We start from the raw sequence: 16774 nt of genomic DNA, 5'->3' as shown, positions 1-16774 counted from the left end.
CTCCCAGGGATGAAGCGGGTGCCTTGGGAAGGAGCTGCGCCCTCCCTGCCCATCTGTGGCTAGAGGGCGCGGGGGTGGGGGCGTGGGCCCCGGTCCCAGAGGGCCCCCTCCCCCCACCAAGAAGGACGACACCGAAGCAAACACTTTAAAGCCACCAAACTCTACTCAAAAAATACAAAATGTTCTCAACAGCCAGAAGCCACGTGACCAGCCGCCCGGGGGTGGGGGTGGGCGGTGCCCCAGGAGGAGCGGGCCGCTCCCGCCCCCCCCCCCCCCCCCTGGGCACTGCGTGACAGGAAACATAATTGGAACAAGAAGACACTTCCTAAAGCGGGCGGCCGGCCGTGGCCCCGGCCGGCGTGGACGTGGCCCCGGCCGCCGGCCGCCCGTTCAAGTATTCAATCGCTTGCGAGGTTTCTAGAGACAATCCATGTTTGATAAATTAGAACACAATGAGAAGAGCGTCTATGGGAGAGGTGGGTCCTGTACGTATGTATACATGTGTGCGCGGTACACGAGGAGGGGGAGGGGGAGCGGGAGCGGGAGGGGGAGGGGCGGCCGCGGCGGCCCAGGCGAAGGACACAAGGCCGGAGTCGAGCTTTCAGAGCCCAGTTTAATGGTGCTTCCCGCCTGCCGGCGGCGGCGGCGGCGGCTCCTCCTCAGTTCTCCGCGTCGTGGGGCTCCTCCTCGGGCTCCAGGGCCTTGCGGTGCCGTCTCATGTGCTTGTATTTCTCCACGTAGGCCTTCACCAGGTTGGCCACCTTCATGGGGTTGATCTCTCCGCTCTTGCTGTGACAGATCTGGGGGGGGGGGGAGGCGCCCGGCAGGGCAGGGTCAGCGCGGCAGGCAGGGGGGGCCGGCCCCACCCCCGGCCCGCCCCTCCTCCCCGCCCCCCACCTTCTGCACGGCCTTGCGCAGGATGTCCTTGTACTCCTCCTTGGTGATCTCGCGCTTCTGGTAGAAGGGCTTGATGGCCAGCTTCACCTCCTCCACTGCCCGCTCTTGCACGTGGAGCTTCTTCATGTACTGGGGGAGGGCACAGACTGTGGGCACGGCAGGGGCCGGCCCACCCCCCACCCCGCCCCCGTCCCTTCCCCACACCCACCTCTTCATTCTTCGTGGGCTTCTCCCCTGTGGAGGTGGTGGCAGCCGCGGAGGCCGAGGCCACGCCGCCCCCCACGGGCTTGGCCACGGCCGCCTTCTCATCCGAGTCTCCCGCCGCCAGGGCCTGGCCGCCGGGCTCCGAGGCTGCCGCCAGCATGGCCGGCTCCGCGGTCAGGCTCTGGCCCGGCCCGCAGCCCATGAGGGGCAGGCTGCCCTGCATGATGAACTGGACCGTGGGCTGGCTGACCGGGGCGTAGGGAGGCACGCTCGGGGGCAGAGTCGGGGTCAGAGGCATGTTGGGGCTGTAAACCTGCAGAGATCCCCGACAGTCAGCTGGGGCCCGCCGCCCCCCCCCCCCCCCCCCCGCAGGCCGGGACGCGGACAATGAGATGAGCCACCCGGGGGTGCGTGGGATGGGCGCGATGTGCGGCAGGATGGAGGGGGATGCTGGGCCAGGCCCGGCCCGCCCCTTCCCGGCTGGACACCCACCTGAGAGCAATCTAGGTCAGGAAACATGGGCTCAGCCACCATGTAATTGGTGGGCGGAGGCTCACGGGACTGCACCTGATTTAGGCTGGGGTTCAGGTCCTCGGCTTTCCAGGCCCCTTCCAGCGATCTCGGCAGCTTGTACAATGGCGGCCCTGCAGGGAGAGCAGGCAGGGAGGGAGCTCACCGGAGGAGCCGGGCCGCCACCCGGGTCTCCAGAGGGCGGGCCCCAAGGGGCAGGGGAGGCCCCACCCCGTTCTTACTTGGGCCGGGCTCTGGGCCTGCCAGGCTGTCCTCCCCCTCCTGTAGATTCCACGTCACCCTCTTCACCAAGGCTTTCGATTTTAGCGAGGGGATCTGGGAAATGACTTCTGCTTCCGACTCGGCAGCCTCGCCGACCTCCTCGCCGGCAACCTCCTCGGCCTGGTTGTCCACGGCGCCCTGCGAGGGAGCGGCCTCCGGCGGGGGGCCCTCGGAGGGAGCGGGGGGCTCCGGAATGGCCTCCTGCTGGGGAGCGGGGGCTGCCCGGAGGCTCAGATTACCCTGGCTGCTGCCTGTGGGCACAGGCAGGGGGAGCAGGAGACCCCTCTCTGGGGAGGAGTCTGTGCTCTCTGGGGAAGGCGGGGAGCTCATGTCGTCCAGCTGGATGAAGACGGCATCGCTGGAGAAGTCGTCAAAGATGTGCTCTGCCTCCACCATGTCGCCGTAGTCGAGGTCATCCGCTGCGATCTCTTCAGGGCCCTGGGCTGGGGCCGGGGCTTCCGGCAGCGTCTCCTCGGTGCCCGGGACGGCCTGCGGTCCATCCACGTGGCTAGGGCCGGCCTGGTCTGGGGCTGGCTGCCCAGGGGCCACACTCTCCTCGGGGGCCTTGGGCTCTTCTGGCAGGGGAGGGGGCAGAGGTGGTGGAGATGTGCCTTTGCCGGGCTGCTTCCTGTCCCGAGACCTGGACCGTGAGCGGGGCCTCTTCTCCCTGGACCTGGCCCTCTTGTGCTCCCTAGACCTGGAAGCGGACGGAGAGCGGGACCTCCACCCTCTCCTCTCACGGGAGCGGGAGCGGGAGCCCCTTCTGTCACGGGGCCGTGAGCTCCTGTCCTTCTTCTCATAGCGCTCGAGGCCCTTCTGCCGGCGCCGCTTGTGCCTGCGGGCTCTCTCTGGGCTGCTGGAGCGGGAGCCCTCTCGGCCACGGCCCCGGGAGCTCGACCGCCGCCGCCTCCTCTTGCGGCCCTCGCCAACCTCATAGGAGGAGCTGCCGCCACCGGGGCTCCCAGAGTGTGAGCGGGACTTACGGCGGTCCCGGGACCACGGGCCCCTCCTCTTCTCCTTGCCCCTGCCCTTATCCCTCTTCTTCCGGCCACGGTCGCGGCTACTGGAGCGGTCACTGGATGACCTCCGCGGCTTGGCCTGGAAGCGGTGCTTCTTGGCACAGTCTCCTTCCACTGACCACGAGGTAGACCGTGAGCTTCTTTCACGGGACAGAGAGTGCGAGCGGGACCGGGTCTTCCGGCGCTCTTTGGTAGCAGCAGCCTTTTTCCGCTTGGCTTTCTTGTGGCTGCGCGAGCTTGAGTTGGAGCGTGAGCGAGACGGGGAGCGGATCTCCACGATTCTGTGGGTGGTGGCTGGTGGCCGGCTTTCCTCTTCCTCCTCTTCCTCTTCCTCAGAGGGTGAGGCCGGCTCGATGGTGACGCAGGTCACGGTCCGCTCCTCCATGTCAAAGAAGGTGCTTCGCCGCTCGCGCCCATCGGCCTCCCCTGGCTCCCTCTCGGAAAGCTGCCGCCGCACAGTGCTGGATGCACAGGGACTGCTCCCGGCCTGATCCTCCTCCTCCTCCTCCTCCTCCTCCTCCTCCAGCTTGTCCACCTGCTCGAGGTGGCTGGAGGATGGCCCATCGGACGGGTCAGAGCCGGACCCAAAGACGTTCTCTACGGTGTACGAGGTCACACAGCGCACGGTCTGGAAGGTCGAGACCTTTGGGCTGTCCACAGAGATGGTGCGGGTGATCTCCGAGGGCAGCAGCCCCGCGCCCAGGCGCTCGGGGCTGCTGCCGGGGGAGCTCGAGTCTGACCCCGTGGGATCAAAGGGGTCATAGATTTCGCTTTTAATCTGCTTGGTTTTCTTGATCGAGAAGAGGGGTGAAGGGTTCTCCTTCCGCTGGACCTTGTTGTCCACCGGCCTGAAGGTGTTGCAGAAGCCGGGGTTGGGGAGCCTGCTGGCGTGTGCCGTGTTCCCGGGGATGTTAATTCTGAAGCTTTCAAAGGAGGAGCCCAGGCCCTTGCCCCGAGATGGCCCGAAGGGAGCCAGGCTGCTGTGGGAGCCGGGGCCGCTGGTGCTGGCGCCGGTGCAGGAGCTGCTGCCCGAGTGTGTCTTGGGTTCCTGGGAGTCCCGGCCGCTGGGCTTGCTCTCGACCCGGCCCCCTCGGGCAGGCTGGCTGCTGCCTTCCCGGCCTGTCAGACGGTTGATGCAGGAGTTGGGGATGTCCGCGCCTCTGCTGCCAGTGGGTTCGGGGTTCACGCGCCCATCGCTGCTGCCTTCTCTCTTCATCTTTGGTATCCTGGGCAGCTCCGAGATGTCCCGGCGCCTGGGAGCTGGCTGGAGGGGCTGCCCTATAGCTGGTCTCTGTGGTGGGGAACTCGAGTGGCCATTCAAAACCTTAGGGGACGCAGACGTCACTGACACAGGACGCTTGTCTCCATTAAACTGGGGCATTTCGTTGGGCTTTAACCCGAGTCTGCTCCTATTTGCCAAGTTCTGGGTCTGGACGGAGCGAGGGGTCATTGAATATTCTAATTTCACAGCCGCCCTTCTGGGTGCACTCGGGGAAGGGCTCCCAGACTTCTCTGGGCCCCCGAGGCAGGAGGAGGAGGAAGCGGCAAACGTGCCGGTGGTTGGCCCCCCATGCGAGTTCAAGCCCAAATGCTCAGAGACGTCTGCACCGAGGCGGGTGGCCGAGGGCCCCGACTGCAGGGTCCTGGGCTGGACGCTGGCCCTAGTTCTGCCTTCTCCATCTTCCCTGGCCTTAGCAGTCGAACTTCTCTGCAGGGAAATTGGGGCTGAAAGAGAAGATGCAAAGGGGTCTGTGGCACCAAAGAAATAGAAATGATCCATTGCACAAGGTTATGCTGCGCTATCTGTGGGCGGCCTTTGCTCAAGGCAGACTCATTAAGGGTTGGTGGGGGTCAAATTCCTTGGTGAAAGCGCGGGTTGAGGTCATCCCGCCCAGAAGGCTCATGATCTGTGCTGTGTTCGAGGTCACCGAGTGCCTCCCAAGCCACGCCCGTGACCTTCTCTTCTGGAAGCCTTCAGCACTGTCCTCCTCCCTTATCTGAGGCCTCTCTCTGGGCCACAGGCTTCCTGCCTTCTTACTTCCTCCTCACATTTTCCTACCTGACTCTCCGCGTCTCTCATTCTGCACCCAGAGCCTCAGGCTGCTCCTCGTTTCTTTTTGTAGCCCCCGCTGGACGGGAGGTTGCAGGGTCCATCGTCGCCCCCCCTCCCCACGACCCCAACTCCATTCGCCTCCCACGTTCATGGTGAACTCGCAGTACTGCCATGGATGGCCTTGGCTGGGGCTCCCTGAGCCCCGACGTCCAGGGGTCCTGGGCCACCCTGGGAGGACCAGCCGGGCAGCACGGGGCCTTACCTGCCTTCCGGGCCGTGAGGGACCCGTCGCGGTTGATGACCACGTCAGAGCCACTCATCATCAGGAGATTCTGCCCAGAGAGGATGCTCCCCAAGAGGTCTGGGACAGGAGCCACCTCGAGGTCTTGTTCGGGGCCCGAGGCGGCGGGGACGCTCCTCCTGAAGCCACCAAGAAAGCCAAGAAGGCATCATCACTGCCAGCAGACACTCGGTGTCCGGGACAGAGTCCACCCAACAGCCTTCAGTACTACGGGCCACAAGCCCTGCCCTCAAGGAGCAATCCTCCTTTCCGCTGCCCAAAGGGCGAGGAGGGCATGGGCCCGGGCCAGACCCCACCTTCTCCCCAGGGGCTGGAGAGCTAAAGCTGGACCGTCTCCCCACCAGAATCCCAGGCCCTCCACTCCCTCTAGCCCCCAAGCTGGCGTATTTCTGGGGCCGGCCGCAGGCCTTCATCTAACGCTGCTTTCCTGCCTCCTGGGGGAAGCCTTCTCAACGGGCCGACTTCCAGTCGGCCTCGATGGCCCGTCTGTCTGCAGTGGTTCCCATGCCGTCTCTTGGTAGTTCCTGGGCTTAGCCTGGGGTCGGGCACACAGTAGGCGCTTCATCCAGGCTTCCCAGCTACGTCTAGCTCAACGTTCTTCCCGAAGCTGACCGCGGTCTGTGCCCAGGGCAGTGGACAGTGGGCCTTCCTATGGCTGCGCTCTCTGGGCACCGGTGGTCCCCTAAGCTCACCAGACCTGCCTGGGCCAGCCCAACTACTCGTCCCACCGTGGACGGAGATGGCTGCATTCCTAAGACCTCAGGGAAGACTCTAAACCTGAGCAGATCTCATCTAGACGACCCCCGGGGGCCACCCAAGTAGGAAGCGGGTCTTCTTGTGTGTCCACAGGCAGGGAAAAGCTTTGTGTCACGGAGCCCTGGCCATGGCGCCCGCTGGGGCTCAGGACAAGCAGGAGTCGGCCAAGGAGCTGCCCGAGGGCCAGCAACAAGCCGGGAGGCTCGGATCTCCCCGGCCGGCAAGCCCGAACGACAGCGGTCAAAGAAACGGGAGACGACTAAGCAGGAGGAGGGAGGCCCTCCTCGCCCTTTCCTCCTTTCTGCTCGCTCCTGGGTCCCAAGGGGAGGGAGGCAGCCCTGCAACGCACCCTGAAGCTTCCTGAGCTCGCGCTCCAGCCCCCACCCAACTCCTGGTTATCTGGAACTTGGGGAGCTCGAGGGGGCGGGAGAGTGTCGGGCCTAGTCAGGAAGGCCAGAGTTCGGAACCAGCCGTGGACACTCCCTTCTTCCCTGTAACGGGGGGAGAGCACCACTAGCCTTTCTGCCCAGCACATCCACACCCTCGGGTTCATCGAATACCCAAGATGGTGCCAAGGCCTGCCAATCCCACCTCTGGGCATCTCCCCACCAGGCCCTCATCGCCCTCAAGCCGGGCCTCTGGCTGCGGAGGGGAGTCTGCCTGCCTCCAGGCGTCCTGCACGGAGCCCCCCCCCCCCCCCCCAGTGGTTTTCATCTAGCTGGTGGACCCCTACTTGATAACCCTCCAGCGGATCCCTACACCCTCAGGGTCAAGTACAAAATGGTGTTTGCTTTTCCCGTCCTTCAGCATCCAGCCCCCTCCTCAGGCCTCACTCCCTACCGTGTAGGTCCTGTGAGCCCACCCTCCCGAATCTCTGCCCTACTGGAGTTGCTGTGAGGCTCAAAGGAGACTCCTGCAAAATGATGCTGAGCCTGGCACACAGTAGGTCTTCCCTTCTTCCCTCTCCTTACCTGGAAAGCCCCACAGAAATGGGTCTAGCCACAGGCTGATGAGATCTGAGGGCCGACTGTGAGAGGATCCGCCTCTTGGTGCTCAGAGGAGACGCCTGGTTTGCTGGGAGTTCTCCACTACTGAAAAGACAGGGGGGGGGGGGGGACCCCGATTAATAGAGGAGGTCCTCCTTAGAAGGGGGCAAGCCCGAGCTGTGGCCATGGGCTACCGCCTTTCCTGGAATGCTCCCCCGCATGAGTCCAGCCAAGCCACTACAAGCTCAAATACTCGTGGGCCACCCAAGGAGGCCCAGGCCCTGCTGAGGAGCCCACGTGGCCGGGGATCTGCCCTCTGGAGCCATCAGAAAAAAGCCTCAGCCCGTCTTCTACGTGAGAGACGTCCACGGGTTCCCGAGTGGCCCTCAGGTGAGAAGACCGCCTGGCAGGAAGGGCAGGAAACGAGCAGCCACCACCTAGCCCAGGAAGGCCACCCCCGTGCCGGCGAGCACTGGACCCAGGCCTCAGGCAGCCAGCCCAGACCCCTCGTGCTCGTCCCGCCCCGGAGGGAGGACAACTTCTCTCTCCGCCAATCAGCCTCCCTAGCACGATGGCCGACTCTCCTCGGTTTCGCCATCCAAAGTACTGGCTGGCTCTCAAGGCGGGGCTTTGAGGCTGCCCCCTGGCCTAAGCAGAGCGTGCTCAGGAAGGGCACATTCTCAGCTCTGGGGTCCTGGGAAGCGGCCCGAGAAGCCGATAGGACCGGAAGGGTCGGCCCAGACCTGTGAGACCATCCGACGGGCCGGGGAGGCTCTCCTGTCTTGTTCTAGAGGGCAGCCCCGGCAACAGGGGGAAGCGCGGAGAAGAGGATCAGGCTGCGTAGGGGAAAGACCCCGCGCGACAAGAGACGTTCCCGAGCAGGAAGGGCCTTGGCCCAGGCTGGCCACGGGGGCCGGGGAGAGGCTCCAAGTGACCAGAACAGGTCAAGTGTTGGCTGTCTGCACGCTGTTTCGGCCAGGTTTCTGAGGGCACCGCCAGGGCAGAGCCCTCAGCCAATCCCCACAAGCCCGCCCCTTCGACAAGACGGCTCCAGGCCCGTGGAGGGGGCGGGCGCGCGCGCACCTATCGTAGGGGTCGAGCTCGTAGGGATCTCCAAACAGGGACAAGGAAGCCGCTCCGATGTCCGCCCTCATGAAGCCCAGAGAAGGCTCAACCGGCTTGTACACAGAAGGTATGGAGGCTCCGCGCAGGGGCTTCCCAAGGCCCAGCGTCCTGGCGATGCGAGAACGAGCCGTGACTTTGGTTTTCACCTGAGCCGCAAAGAGGAGCAGCAAAGTGACTGCGGAGGCCCAGGCAGCCTGCGCCCGACCCCCGCCATTTCCCTTTGAGTGTCCTCCTCGGGCAGGCCCCCGGCGCAGGGGCCACCCCCCCTCGGCCCGCTGGCCCCTTGAACCTTTTGTGTGGGACGAGCTCCGGCCCAATGAAGCACGTCCACACCTTCTCCCAGTCACTGGCTGGTGCTTTGCCCGGCGTTACAAAGACCGCAGGCAGATGCCAGGTGAGCTGTGGCCGGGCTCTCAGGACCCCAGAGCTCGCTCGTCCCGCCCACCACGTCCAGCAGGGCCCACACCTGGCTCTTCTGGCCTTTCCTTTTCTTGGCTCGGGCCTTGCGCCTCTTGGGACGGGCCCCCGAGCTCTTGCTTCTCCCCGAGGATTTGGAGGAGGCTCTCTTTCTTCCAGAGGCTTTCTTCCTTCTCCCTGAAGAGACAAGTTCCAAGGTTGGGGTCTCCTTTGTGTCCAGGGACTGCCCACAGCACACAAGGCTCAGGAGCCCGTGCACGTGCATCCTGGGAAAGGAGAGGGGCCGAGGCGGGTGTGCAGGGAACCTGGGGGAGGCCCTGGCCCTGGCCAGCGGAGCAGAGCTTGCAGCAGTCCGGGGCCCCTGTGGGAGCACCCCCAATCCTGCCAGCCTCCCTTGCCTGTTTTCCTTTTCCGTCGGACTGAGGTGCGAGGAGTCACGGGGCGGTGATACACGGCAGTGCTCAGACCCGAGGCCACGGCTTCGATGGTCTCGTCGAGCAGAGATGACATGAGGTACCTGGGCACCCGCTGCAGGAGAATGAGACGAGACCCCATCACGGCCGTGCCACGTAGGCCTAAGCTCACTTTTGGAGGGCCGTGAATGGTCCGGGTTCTCTCTCTGGCCCTCAGGTGCCTGTCCCCGCTGCCCCCACCAGCTGCCTCCAGCTACTCGCCTGAATCCTCTGGGCGGTGGTGATGCGGTTACGGTTCACAGTAGCTCTCACCCGCTCACTCTGGCGAGTCCTGGCAATAGCCCGAGTCCGCCCCACGTTGGGGCGCAGCCGGCTGGTAGTGGGGACGACATCAACCAGGAGCAAGGCCATTTCCTCTTCACTCACGGGATCCACATCTCGGGGAGAACAGAAACCGGCACTCACAAGCCAGCCTGGACCCAGCCCTGTGCCGAGCCCACACTGACCGGGGCACCCCTGGGGTGACTGAGGTCACTTTCAGTCCCAGGATTACCATTGGCGGTAGCAGGGGCTGCTGTGGGGGCCGCTGTGGCAACACACTCGGGACAAAACCACTCGTCGACGGGCACCTCACTCAGGGATGGGTTCAAACATTCCATGTGGTACCTGTAGAGACAGGATGGGGCCCACAACGGTCTCCTCCAGGTCCACCCTGAAGCATCGCAGGCTTTGGGGAAGGCAGGGCCAGAGCGGCTCGGGGTGGCACGGAGGTCGAAAGGTGGGCAACGGCAGAGGCCTGCAGCCAGTCCCAGAAGAGGAGGCAGAGAGGGGATGCTCCACCAGGACCAAGAGGACAATGGGCCAAGCATCCTCTCGGTGAGGCCGAGAGCCGGCCAAGGCCAAGGTGGAAGGCCCCTTTGCAGCCACAGGGCAACACCGAGTTGGTCAGGATTCCAACCCACGGAAACGAGGAATGTGCCTCATGTGGACGCATCGCTCCCAGCAGCAACAAGGAGGGCCCCACTTCGGTCCCCAAGCCCCGAGTGGAAATTCTGCTTCAGGCCCACGGCAGCCTTATGACTCAGACAAGGCTTTGCCCTCCCTGGGCTCCACGGCCTCTGAGGCCCCTGTCAGTTCTCAGGCTCAGATCCCAAGATAAGCCTAGAGCCTCATTCCATCACACGCGGAGGTATTGGCGAGCCTGGGCCCACCTGAACGTCCCCCAGCCAAGCCCTGGTTCCAATGCTCTGAGCTGAGAGCTGGAAGAGGGGTTCAGGCAGGACCTGGGAGGCAGCTCAGGCTCTACCAGAGAGGTTGCCCACTGGGGCTGGGCCGAGAATCCGGCCTGGTACGGCGAGGAGCGCACCCAGGACGGGACAGGCTTTGGCGGTTAGAGCCTCCCAACAAAAGCGAAGCTCTCCCGAGGAAATCTCCTATGTGCAAGGCCAGTGGGCTGGTTCTCTCCCTCACAAAAAACCCTCTAAGTCCTTGGGAGACTTTGTGGACTTTGAGCCTCTGCTGGGCCTAAATTCTTGGTGGGGGAGGGAATTCAGGGATGACCCTTCTCCCATCCCCACCCCAGCCGGCTCTTGGGGGGCAGGCCCCAGGCCCAGGCAAGGCCTTAACATGGGCACAAGTGGAGCCTCAAGGGATGTCTGGAACTTAGAGGCACAAAGAGGAGACGGTAACCCTGACGGGCCCTGAAGGGATAAAGGGCTCACTCACCCTTGGGAGCTCTGATCTGGAGCAGTCAGGGTCACCACAGAGTTCAGGAAGGAGATGGGGACTGAAGCTGCCGCAGGCAGAGGGGATAGGAAGTGCCTGACCCCCTCCCCTCCCCCTGGGCTAGGAAGGCTTTGTTGATCCTCCCTTGCCAGGGAAGCTCTGTGCCAACCGTACCCAGGAGAAAGGCAGCTGCTCCGCCCCGGGCTTAACACTTACCCGGCGTCACAGCCATCACAGAGCAGCAGCCGATCCTCCCGGTCACTCCGGCCACACACCTCACAGAAGGTTGGGTCTTCTCCCTCCTCCTCAGCCTGAGGGGCCTTTTGACTCTCCACAGGGACCTAGCAAGAGATGAACTTTTTGTTCGGTCACCTGTCCGGTGGGCCGAGGCCCAAGACCCCGGGGCCAACCTGGGGGAGGTGCCTCATCTATGCTTGCCCATTGGCTGATGGCTCCCCCAAGGTCCACCACTGGCCAGAAGGGCTGCCCAGGCGCGAGGAATGAGCGAGGCAGATGACTGGGGACGGGCACCCACCTTTTTCAAGACCTTGCCACCGAATCTTGCCCGAATGCAAATCCATTTAAAGAGAATTCGGTCCACAGGGCAGGAGTTGGCATTCTGCGAGAAGCACACGGAAACCCCAAATCAGGGCTCCCCGCTGGGCACAGGCAACAAACCGGCCACCCAAAACACAGCCCAAAGGGCCTGCCAATCCTCCAAAGCCAGGGCCCCGTGGCAGAAAGTGGACAACGACGAGGACCCAGGAGGAAAGCCTCCACGCCTTACCTTGGACCACTCCACTATACAGTCGAGGCAGAAGTAGTGGGCGCAGTTTTCTGGGGTGCCCACTGCCTGGCCCCTGAACACATTGAGGCAGATGGGGCAGCTCTCAGCGTCCTCGTCAGAGCTGACACCTGCCCCGGCTAGAGGCTCTGGCTGTCCTTTGGGGGGTTCTGGGGTGGCCCCCAAAGCCACCTCTGGCCCTTCTCCCTCCGTAGAGTCACCATCGTCTTCGGAACTCTCCCAATCTGGAGAAGGGCAGGAGTCACTTTAGCGGCACCCATGTGACATGTGACTGTCTGAACTGCACCCTCCCCTGCACCGAGGGCACCCCAGGGAAGCCCAGGAGTAGGGTGTAAGGAACCAGGCAGTGGGCAGAAGACGTGGGGGGGCATGGGGAGGGGGCAGCCCCTGGGCCCAGCTCTGCTAGCTTGGAAACTAGGATTCTAACCCATAGCAGGGGTCCTCACCGGAGCCTTCCTCTCCATCCTCCTCCTCCTCACTGCTGCTGCTGTCAGGGTCATCCCCAGAGGCTCCACTTGGGCCCTGCTCACTGCCGTTGTCTGGTTGGACACAGAGACCTGAGGAAGGGCAGGCAGCCCTCCCGCCCCCCACCCCTGCCCTGGGGCCCGTACCCTGTAGCCCCTACTTCCCCCGGGGTTCCTCCCCCTCCTCCTCTGGGGGGTCCTCACCCTCCTCCTCGCTGAACACTTCCAGGTGGCGCCGGCCCCCGCCTCCTCCGCGCTGCCCTCGGACCCTGCGGATCAGCTCGTCCTGACTGTCCTCATCCATGGCTGTACATTGGGAGTGGCTCTGCGGGGAGGGGGAGGAAGATGGCACAGACATGGTATCTGTTCCGAGCCAGGCTGGGATGGAGGCTCTTGGGGCCCAGGGTTGTGCCCCCACCCCCAGCTCAGGACGTCTTAGTCTCCCCCACCCACCGATCCCCGCCACCAGGAAGGGAGAGGCCGAAGTCTCTTCCCTCCACGCCTTTGCCGGGTGCAGGCGGAGTCCGCTGCCTTGAAGGACGCCTCAGTTTTGGGGTTTGAATCTCGATTCCCGGCTGACAAAGACCTGCCGGCCTCCTGGACGCGCCTGCCCTCACCCGCGGTCTCGAGCCTCCGCGGCTTCTCCGGGGCAGAGCCGGCCGCCAGGCCTGCCAGGCGGGTCCGGGGCCGGCGCAGAATAGGAGGGCACGGTGGCAGTGGCGCCAGAGGAACCACGCGCCCGGAGGCGAGAACTCACCGGCCCCGGCGCTGCTCCCGCTTCGTTGCGGCTCGGGTTCGACTTCGGTCCGGGTCCGGGTCCGGGTCCCGCTTCCACTCCAGCCCAGCCTGGGCCTCGGCTCTGACTCCCGTCACTGCCACCGAACTAGGCCCCGGACGCAGCCGCCCAGATCCCAGCCGTCGCCGTCGCCGCCAGCGCGCTCCCGACCCGGAAGTGCACTAGAGCCACTTCCGGGGATGTCTCCGCCCTCGCCGCCCGTTGGGCGGATCCATGAGAACGGCAAGGGGGAGGCGGTGCGGCAGGCGTGAAAAGGCCGGTATCTCGCCGGGTTGGAGCATAGCGCGGGGGCCCAGACTTTGCCCTGGCTTCATGCTGTCCCTAGCAGAGCCAGAGAAAGGAGATGCCGCTATGAAGCGTCGCCCCTCAGGGTTACGGCCCTCCACGGCTCCCCCTCTTGCTGTTAGAATGGCCGGCACTGCACCGAGTGGCGTCCCCCCCTGTGGAATGGTACATCCCTCCCAGCCTCCGTCACCCTCTTAGAGGAATGGCACCGGCCACTCCGCGCTTTCCCCCTCCCCTCCTTGGCTCCCGGAGCAGCGCGTGCGCAGAGAGAGCGGGAGAGCGCAAAGCTTCTCTGGAACTCTTAGGAGGTGGAGGAAGAAGGGGGTGGGGTCCGCGGGGCGGAGCTGCAGGAGGGGCGGACTTCCATTCCGCCCCGCCCCGCGGGCTGGCTTTGTCCATCCATCCATCCGTCCGTCCGTCCGTCCTTCCCTCTGTACTTCCAACCTCCCCAGCATTTATTATGCTCCTACTGTGTGCCAGGACCCCTTTAAGTGGGGATTGAGGCAAAGGACCATTGGGACCCAGAGATATGTCAATGAAAGCAATCCAGAGATGCTAGCTGAAGGCCACCTGATGAGAAAGGAGAAAAGGAAGAAAAGAACAGTTGTTGGAGGGGCTGACAGAAGACAGGCAAGCTGGTGCATTGTTGGTGGAGTTGTGTGTGACAGCAATAAATGACAGAAGAGCTAGGTGGTGCGATGATGGACAGAGCCCACTCAGCCTCTGACACTTCCTAGTGTGTTTGCCTCAGTTTCCTCATCTGTAAAATGGAGTTGATGATCATAGAACCTATCTCCCAGAGCTGTTTTGAGGATCAAAGGATATAACTGTAAAATGCTTAGTACAGTGTTTGGTGCAGTTTTCATTCTTTAGTTGTGTCCTCCTTTGGGGTTTGCTTGGCAGTCATTGCTTGGCCATTTCCTTCTTCAGCTCATTTGACAAAGGAGGAAACTGAGGCAAGGATTCTAAGTGACTTGCCCAGGGTCCCCTAACTAGGAAGCATTCTTGGCTGCATTTGAACTCCAGGAGCTGAGTCTTCTTGGCTCCAGATCCAGCACTCTATCTTTTGTGCCACCCAGCTGCCAGCACACAGTAGGCACCTTAAGCACTTATTTCCTTCTACTTACTCTTTGATAATAATGCTAATAATAGCTAATATTGACAGTGCTAGGCCCTGGGCTAAGGGCTTTACACTGGTTACCTCAGTTGATCCTTGTCTCAACCTTGCCCGAGTCCCCCACAGCAAGAGCACTCTTCTCACCTCCCCCTCCTGGCTTCAAGACTTTATAGTATACATTGATTCAGCAAGTGTGGATTAAACACCTCCTGTTTGCCAGGTACAGATATGGGCCCTGAGGAGACAAAGGCCAAAAAGAAGTCCTTCCTACTCTCCAGGGGCTTGTATTCTACTGGTGGGAAGCAAATTGGAAGCACACCAGGAAAGAGCATCTTTTTTTTTGTTTGTTTTCTGGGGAGAAAGGCTTCCCCACCTGGGGGGAATGGTCCCAAGGGTTCTTCAAGGAGAGATTCATGGCTGAGGGGCTGAAGAGGAGATGAAGTGTGGCATCAGCCAAGGAAGGCTTGGGGTGGCAGTGGCTGGAGCCAGGCTGGGAAGGGCTCCAAGAACCAACCAGAGACTCATTTGATCTTTGAGGCTCAGTGATGGTGAACCTTTTAGAGATTGAGTGCCACTCCCCCAATTTTGGATGGGCCCTGCTGTGCCCTTAGCCCACACAGGGGTGGGAGGAAGTGCTCCCATTGGGCAGAGGGCTGGGGAGGCACAGTGGAGCGGGTGAGGGGAGCAGTCCATCCCACAACCCTCTGCGTTTCTAGTAACTAACTCTGGGGGATGGGGAGGGAGAGTGTCCACAGAGAGTGCTCTGCATGCCATCTTTGGCACCTGTGCCATAGGTTCACCATCACTGCACTAGGGAGCCACTGGGGCCTCCTAAGCTCATCTGGTCAACCTTGGGCTTCAGAAATCCGTATTCAGCAGCTGTGCAGTCTGACTTGGAGATTACCAGGAGAAGGAGAACAATCAAGTGCTGATGCTAAGCATTTAGTATGCACATCCTGCATGCCAGAAGACAAACAAAAGTCAAAAGGAAGGGAATGGCACCTCACAGTACATCAGATGCTTTTGGTGGCACCCAGCAAACACTTTGGAAGCACCTACCTCTCCCTGCTCACCTGGCAACCCTGTGGAGGGCAGAAGCCCAGGGCTATGGATTGTGCATGGACTTGGGAAGCAGGCAAGCTCTGGACCAGAGGAAATACTCCCATTTTGTAGGGGAGAAGACTGAGGCTCCTCAAGGGAAAAAGCTTTCCTTGCTGTGGATCAGGCCGCACAGAACTGAAAAGTGAGCTGGGACGCTGTCCTGAAGTGTGTCCCTTTCCTGGACCAAGGAGTCTGATCCACTCAGAACTGCTGCCAAGCTCATGGGACCGATTGGAGCTTCGGTCCCCTCCTCTGGGAGATGGGGGAGGGGGAGCAAGCCCTGCATTTGGACCCTCTTGGCACTGTCCTGAGGGGCAGTTAAGAGAATGGGTGAGAAGCGTTTGGTAACCAGACAGGAGGACCTACTGTGTGCTCTGCCCTGGGAAGGGGCTACGGGGGCCCTCCCCTGGGGGAGGGCCATAACATCGAAGCAGATACTTTGGTTCCAGGCTTCTGAAAAGACGTTGAGGTCCCCCGAAGAGCCAGAAAGCTGGGGAGGAGTCCTGGAGGAGATCAGGCCACCGGGAGAAGGGGGAAGCCTGCGGGTTGGGGAAGGCCTTCAGAGTCAGGATCTGGAAGCAGCCCAACAACCAAGACTAGCCATTCTGGGGCCAAAGTGGGTCCCCCCATTGGAAAGTGAAGCCACCTTGCTTTCTTGTTCCCCCTCAGATTGCTTTTTTCGCAATTCCACGTAAGCCCCCAATTTAGCATTTTGTTTTCTGAAATGTTGAGCTCCAGACTTCCTCCTCCCCCATGGAGGTCCTACGCCTACATAATCCTGCCAGACCCTTCCACATTCACTGCGCTGTGCAGGAAGAAAACCAGAGTGCAAAGTGGCCCACTTCGACCTGCACGCAGCCTCGACCGGGGCTGTCTGGGCTGCACTCTCGGGCCATGGGATTGCCGAGAAGGGCCAAGGCGCTCCGGGGGGCTCTCGGTACCATCTGGCTGTTGCCGGGGCCGGGGCCAGCCTGGTTCTGCTCCGTGGCTCCGTGTCCCTTCAGGTCAGGCTTCCCGGGATCCGCTAGCCGCGAGCCTATTCCGTGAGCTGTTCGTGACAGGCAGTGCTGGCCACACTTTCCACCTTTTGGCCACCATCAGAGAGGCTCTAGACCTTGTTGTACAAAGAGGTCCTTTTGCTTTGGGGACACAGGCTGTGCTGGGACAAGCCAAAGGGGTTCTGAGCTCACCACTTAGCTAGAACCCGGAGCAGAATCTAGTACACTGGATTCCAATCAGGATAGAGCTCGGGCTCACCAAACACAGGCTGGACAGCTAGTTCTGGGGGCTTGGGGGGGCTGGCTGCAGGAGTCAGCAGCGTGAAGGGCCTGAGGCTGCAGGGAGAGGGCCCGGACACAGAAGGGCGGCCTCTCTCCTGCCTTCACCCCTCAGGGATCCCTGAAGGAGCCCAGCGCCTCAGACGTGGCCTCATCAGGGCAGCTTCTGGGGCTGCCAGCTCCCTCTAGGAGCGAGGGCTCTGGAGAAGGCCACACTTCCAAGCAGCAGACTTTTTGCAGA

The 16774-nt window shown here is 62.5% G+C and overlaps 1 protein-coding gene across 6 annotated transcripts; it reads right to left on the bottom strand.

The window, feature by feature from the left end:
• Positions 1-144: 144 nt before the first annotated feature.
• Positions 145-13291, bottom strand: PHRF1 (PHD and ring finger domains 1). 6 transcript variants are annotated; one of them, XM_056801037.1, is made up of 18 exons: positions 12715-13291; positions 12162-12282; positions 11940-12032; positions 11476-11717; positions 11224-11307; positions 10905-11029; positions 9517-9629; positions 9225-9400; positions 8949-9078; positions 8600-8727; positions 8092-8279; positions 6994-7113; positions 5228-5385; positions 1854-4637; positions 1594-1745; positions 1106-1414; positions 898-1026; positions 145-800 (listed from the first exon to the last, which is right to left on the bottom strand). In XM_056801037.1, exons 2-18 carry the CDS (start codon positions 12259-12261, stop codon positions 660-662), a joined length of 5172 nt encoding a protein of 1723 aa, XP_056657015.1. In that variant the 5' UTR covers positions 12262-12282; positions 12715-13291; the 3' UTR covers positions 145-659. The 6 variants fall into 6 exon arrangements, with proteins under 6 accessions (XP_056657015.1, XP_056657019.1, XP_056657018.1 ...); XM_056801041.1 differs by having other exon boundaries at positions 1669-1745; XM_056801040.1 differs by having other exon boundaries at positions 6994-7110.
• Between the last annotated feature and the right edge of the window lie 3483 nt (positions 13292-16774).

This window comes from Monodelphis domestica, chromosome 6 (genome assembly GCF_027887165.1).
Source record: "Monodelphis domestica isolate mMonDom1 chromosome 6, mMonDom1.pri, whole genome shotgun sequence".
NCBI classification, from domain to species: Eukaryota; Metazoa; Chordata; class Mammalia; order Didelphimorphia; family Didelphidae; genus Monodelphis; species Monodelphis domestica.
The sequence above is the reverse complement of the archived record's forward strand: the minus strand, read 5'-3'. Positions and strand labels throughout refer to the sequence as shown.

Excerpts from the sequence above, each read along its gene's own strand:
- PHRF1 (XM_056801037.1), bottom strand. The coding sequence starts at position 12,261 with ATGGATGAGGACAGTCAGGACGAGCTGATCCGCAGGGTCCGAGGGCAG. Across the intron at positions 8,280-8,599 it reads GGAAAGGCCAGAAGAGCCAG|GTGAAAACCAAAGTCACGGC; the intron begins GTGTGGGCCCTG and ends TTTGCGGCTCAG. Across the intron at positions 7,114-8,091 it reads GAGCTCGACCCCTACGATAG|TAGTGGAGAACTCCCAGCAA; the intron begins GTGCGCGCGCGC and ends CTGTCTTTTCAG.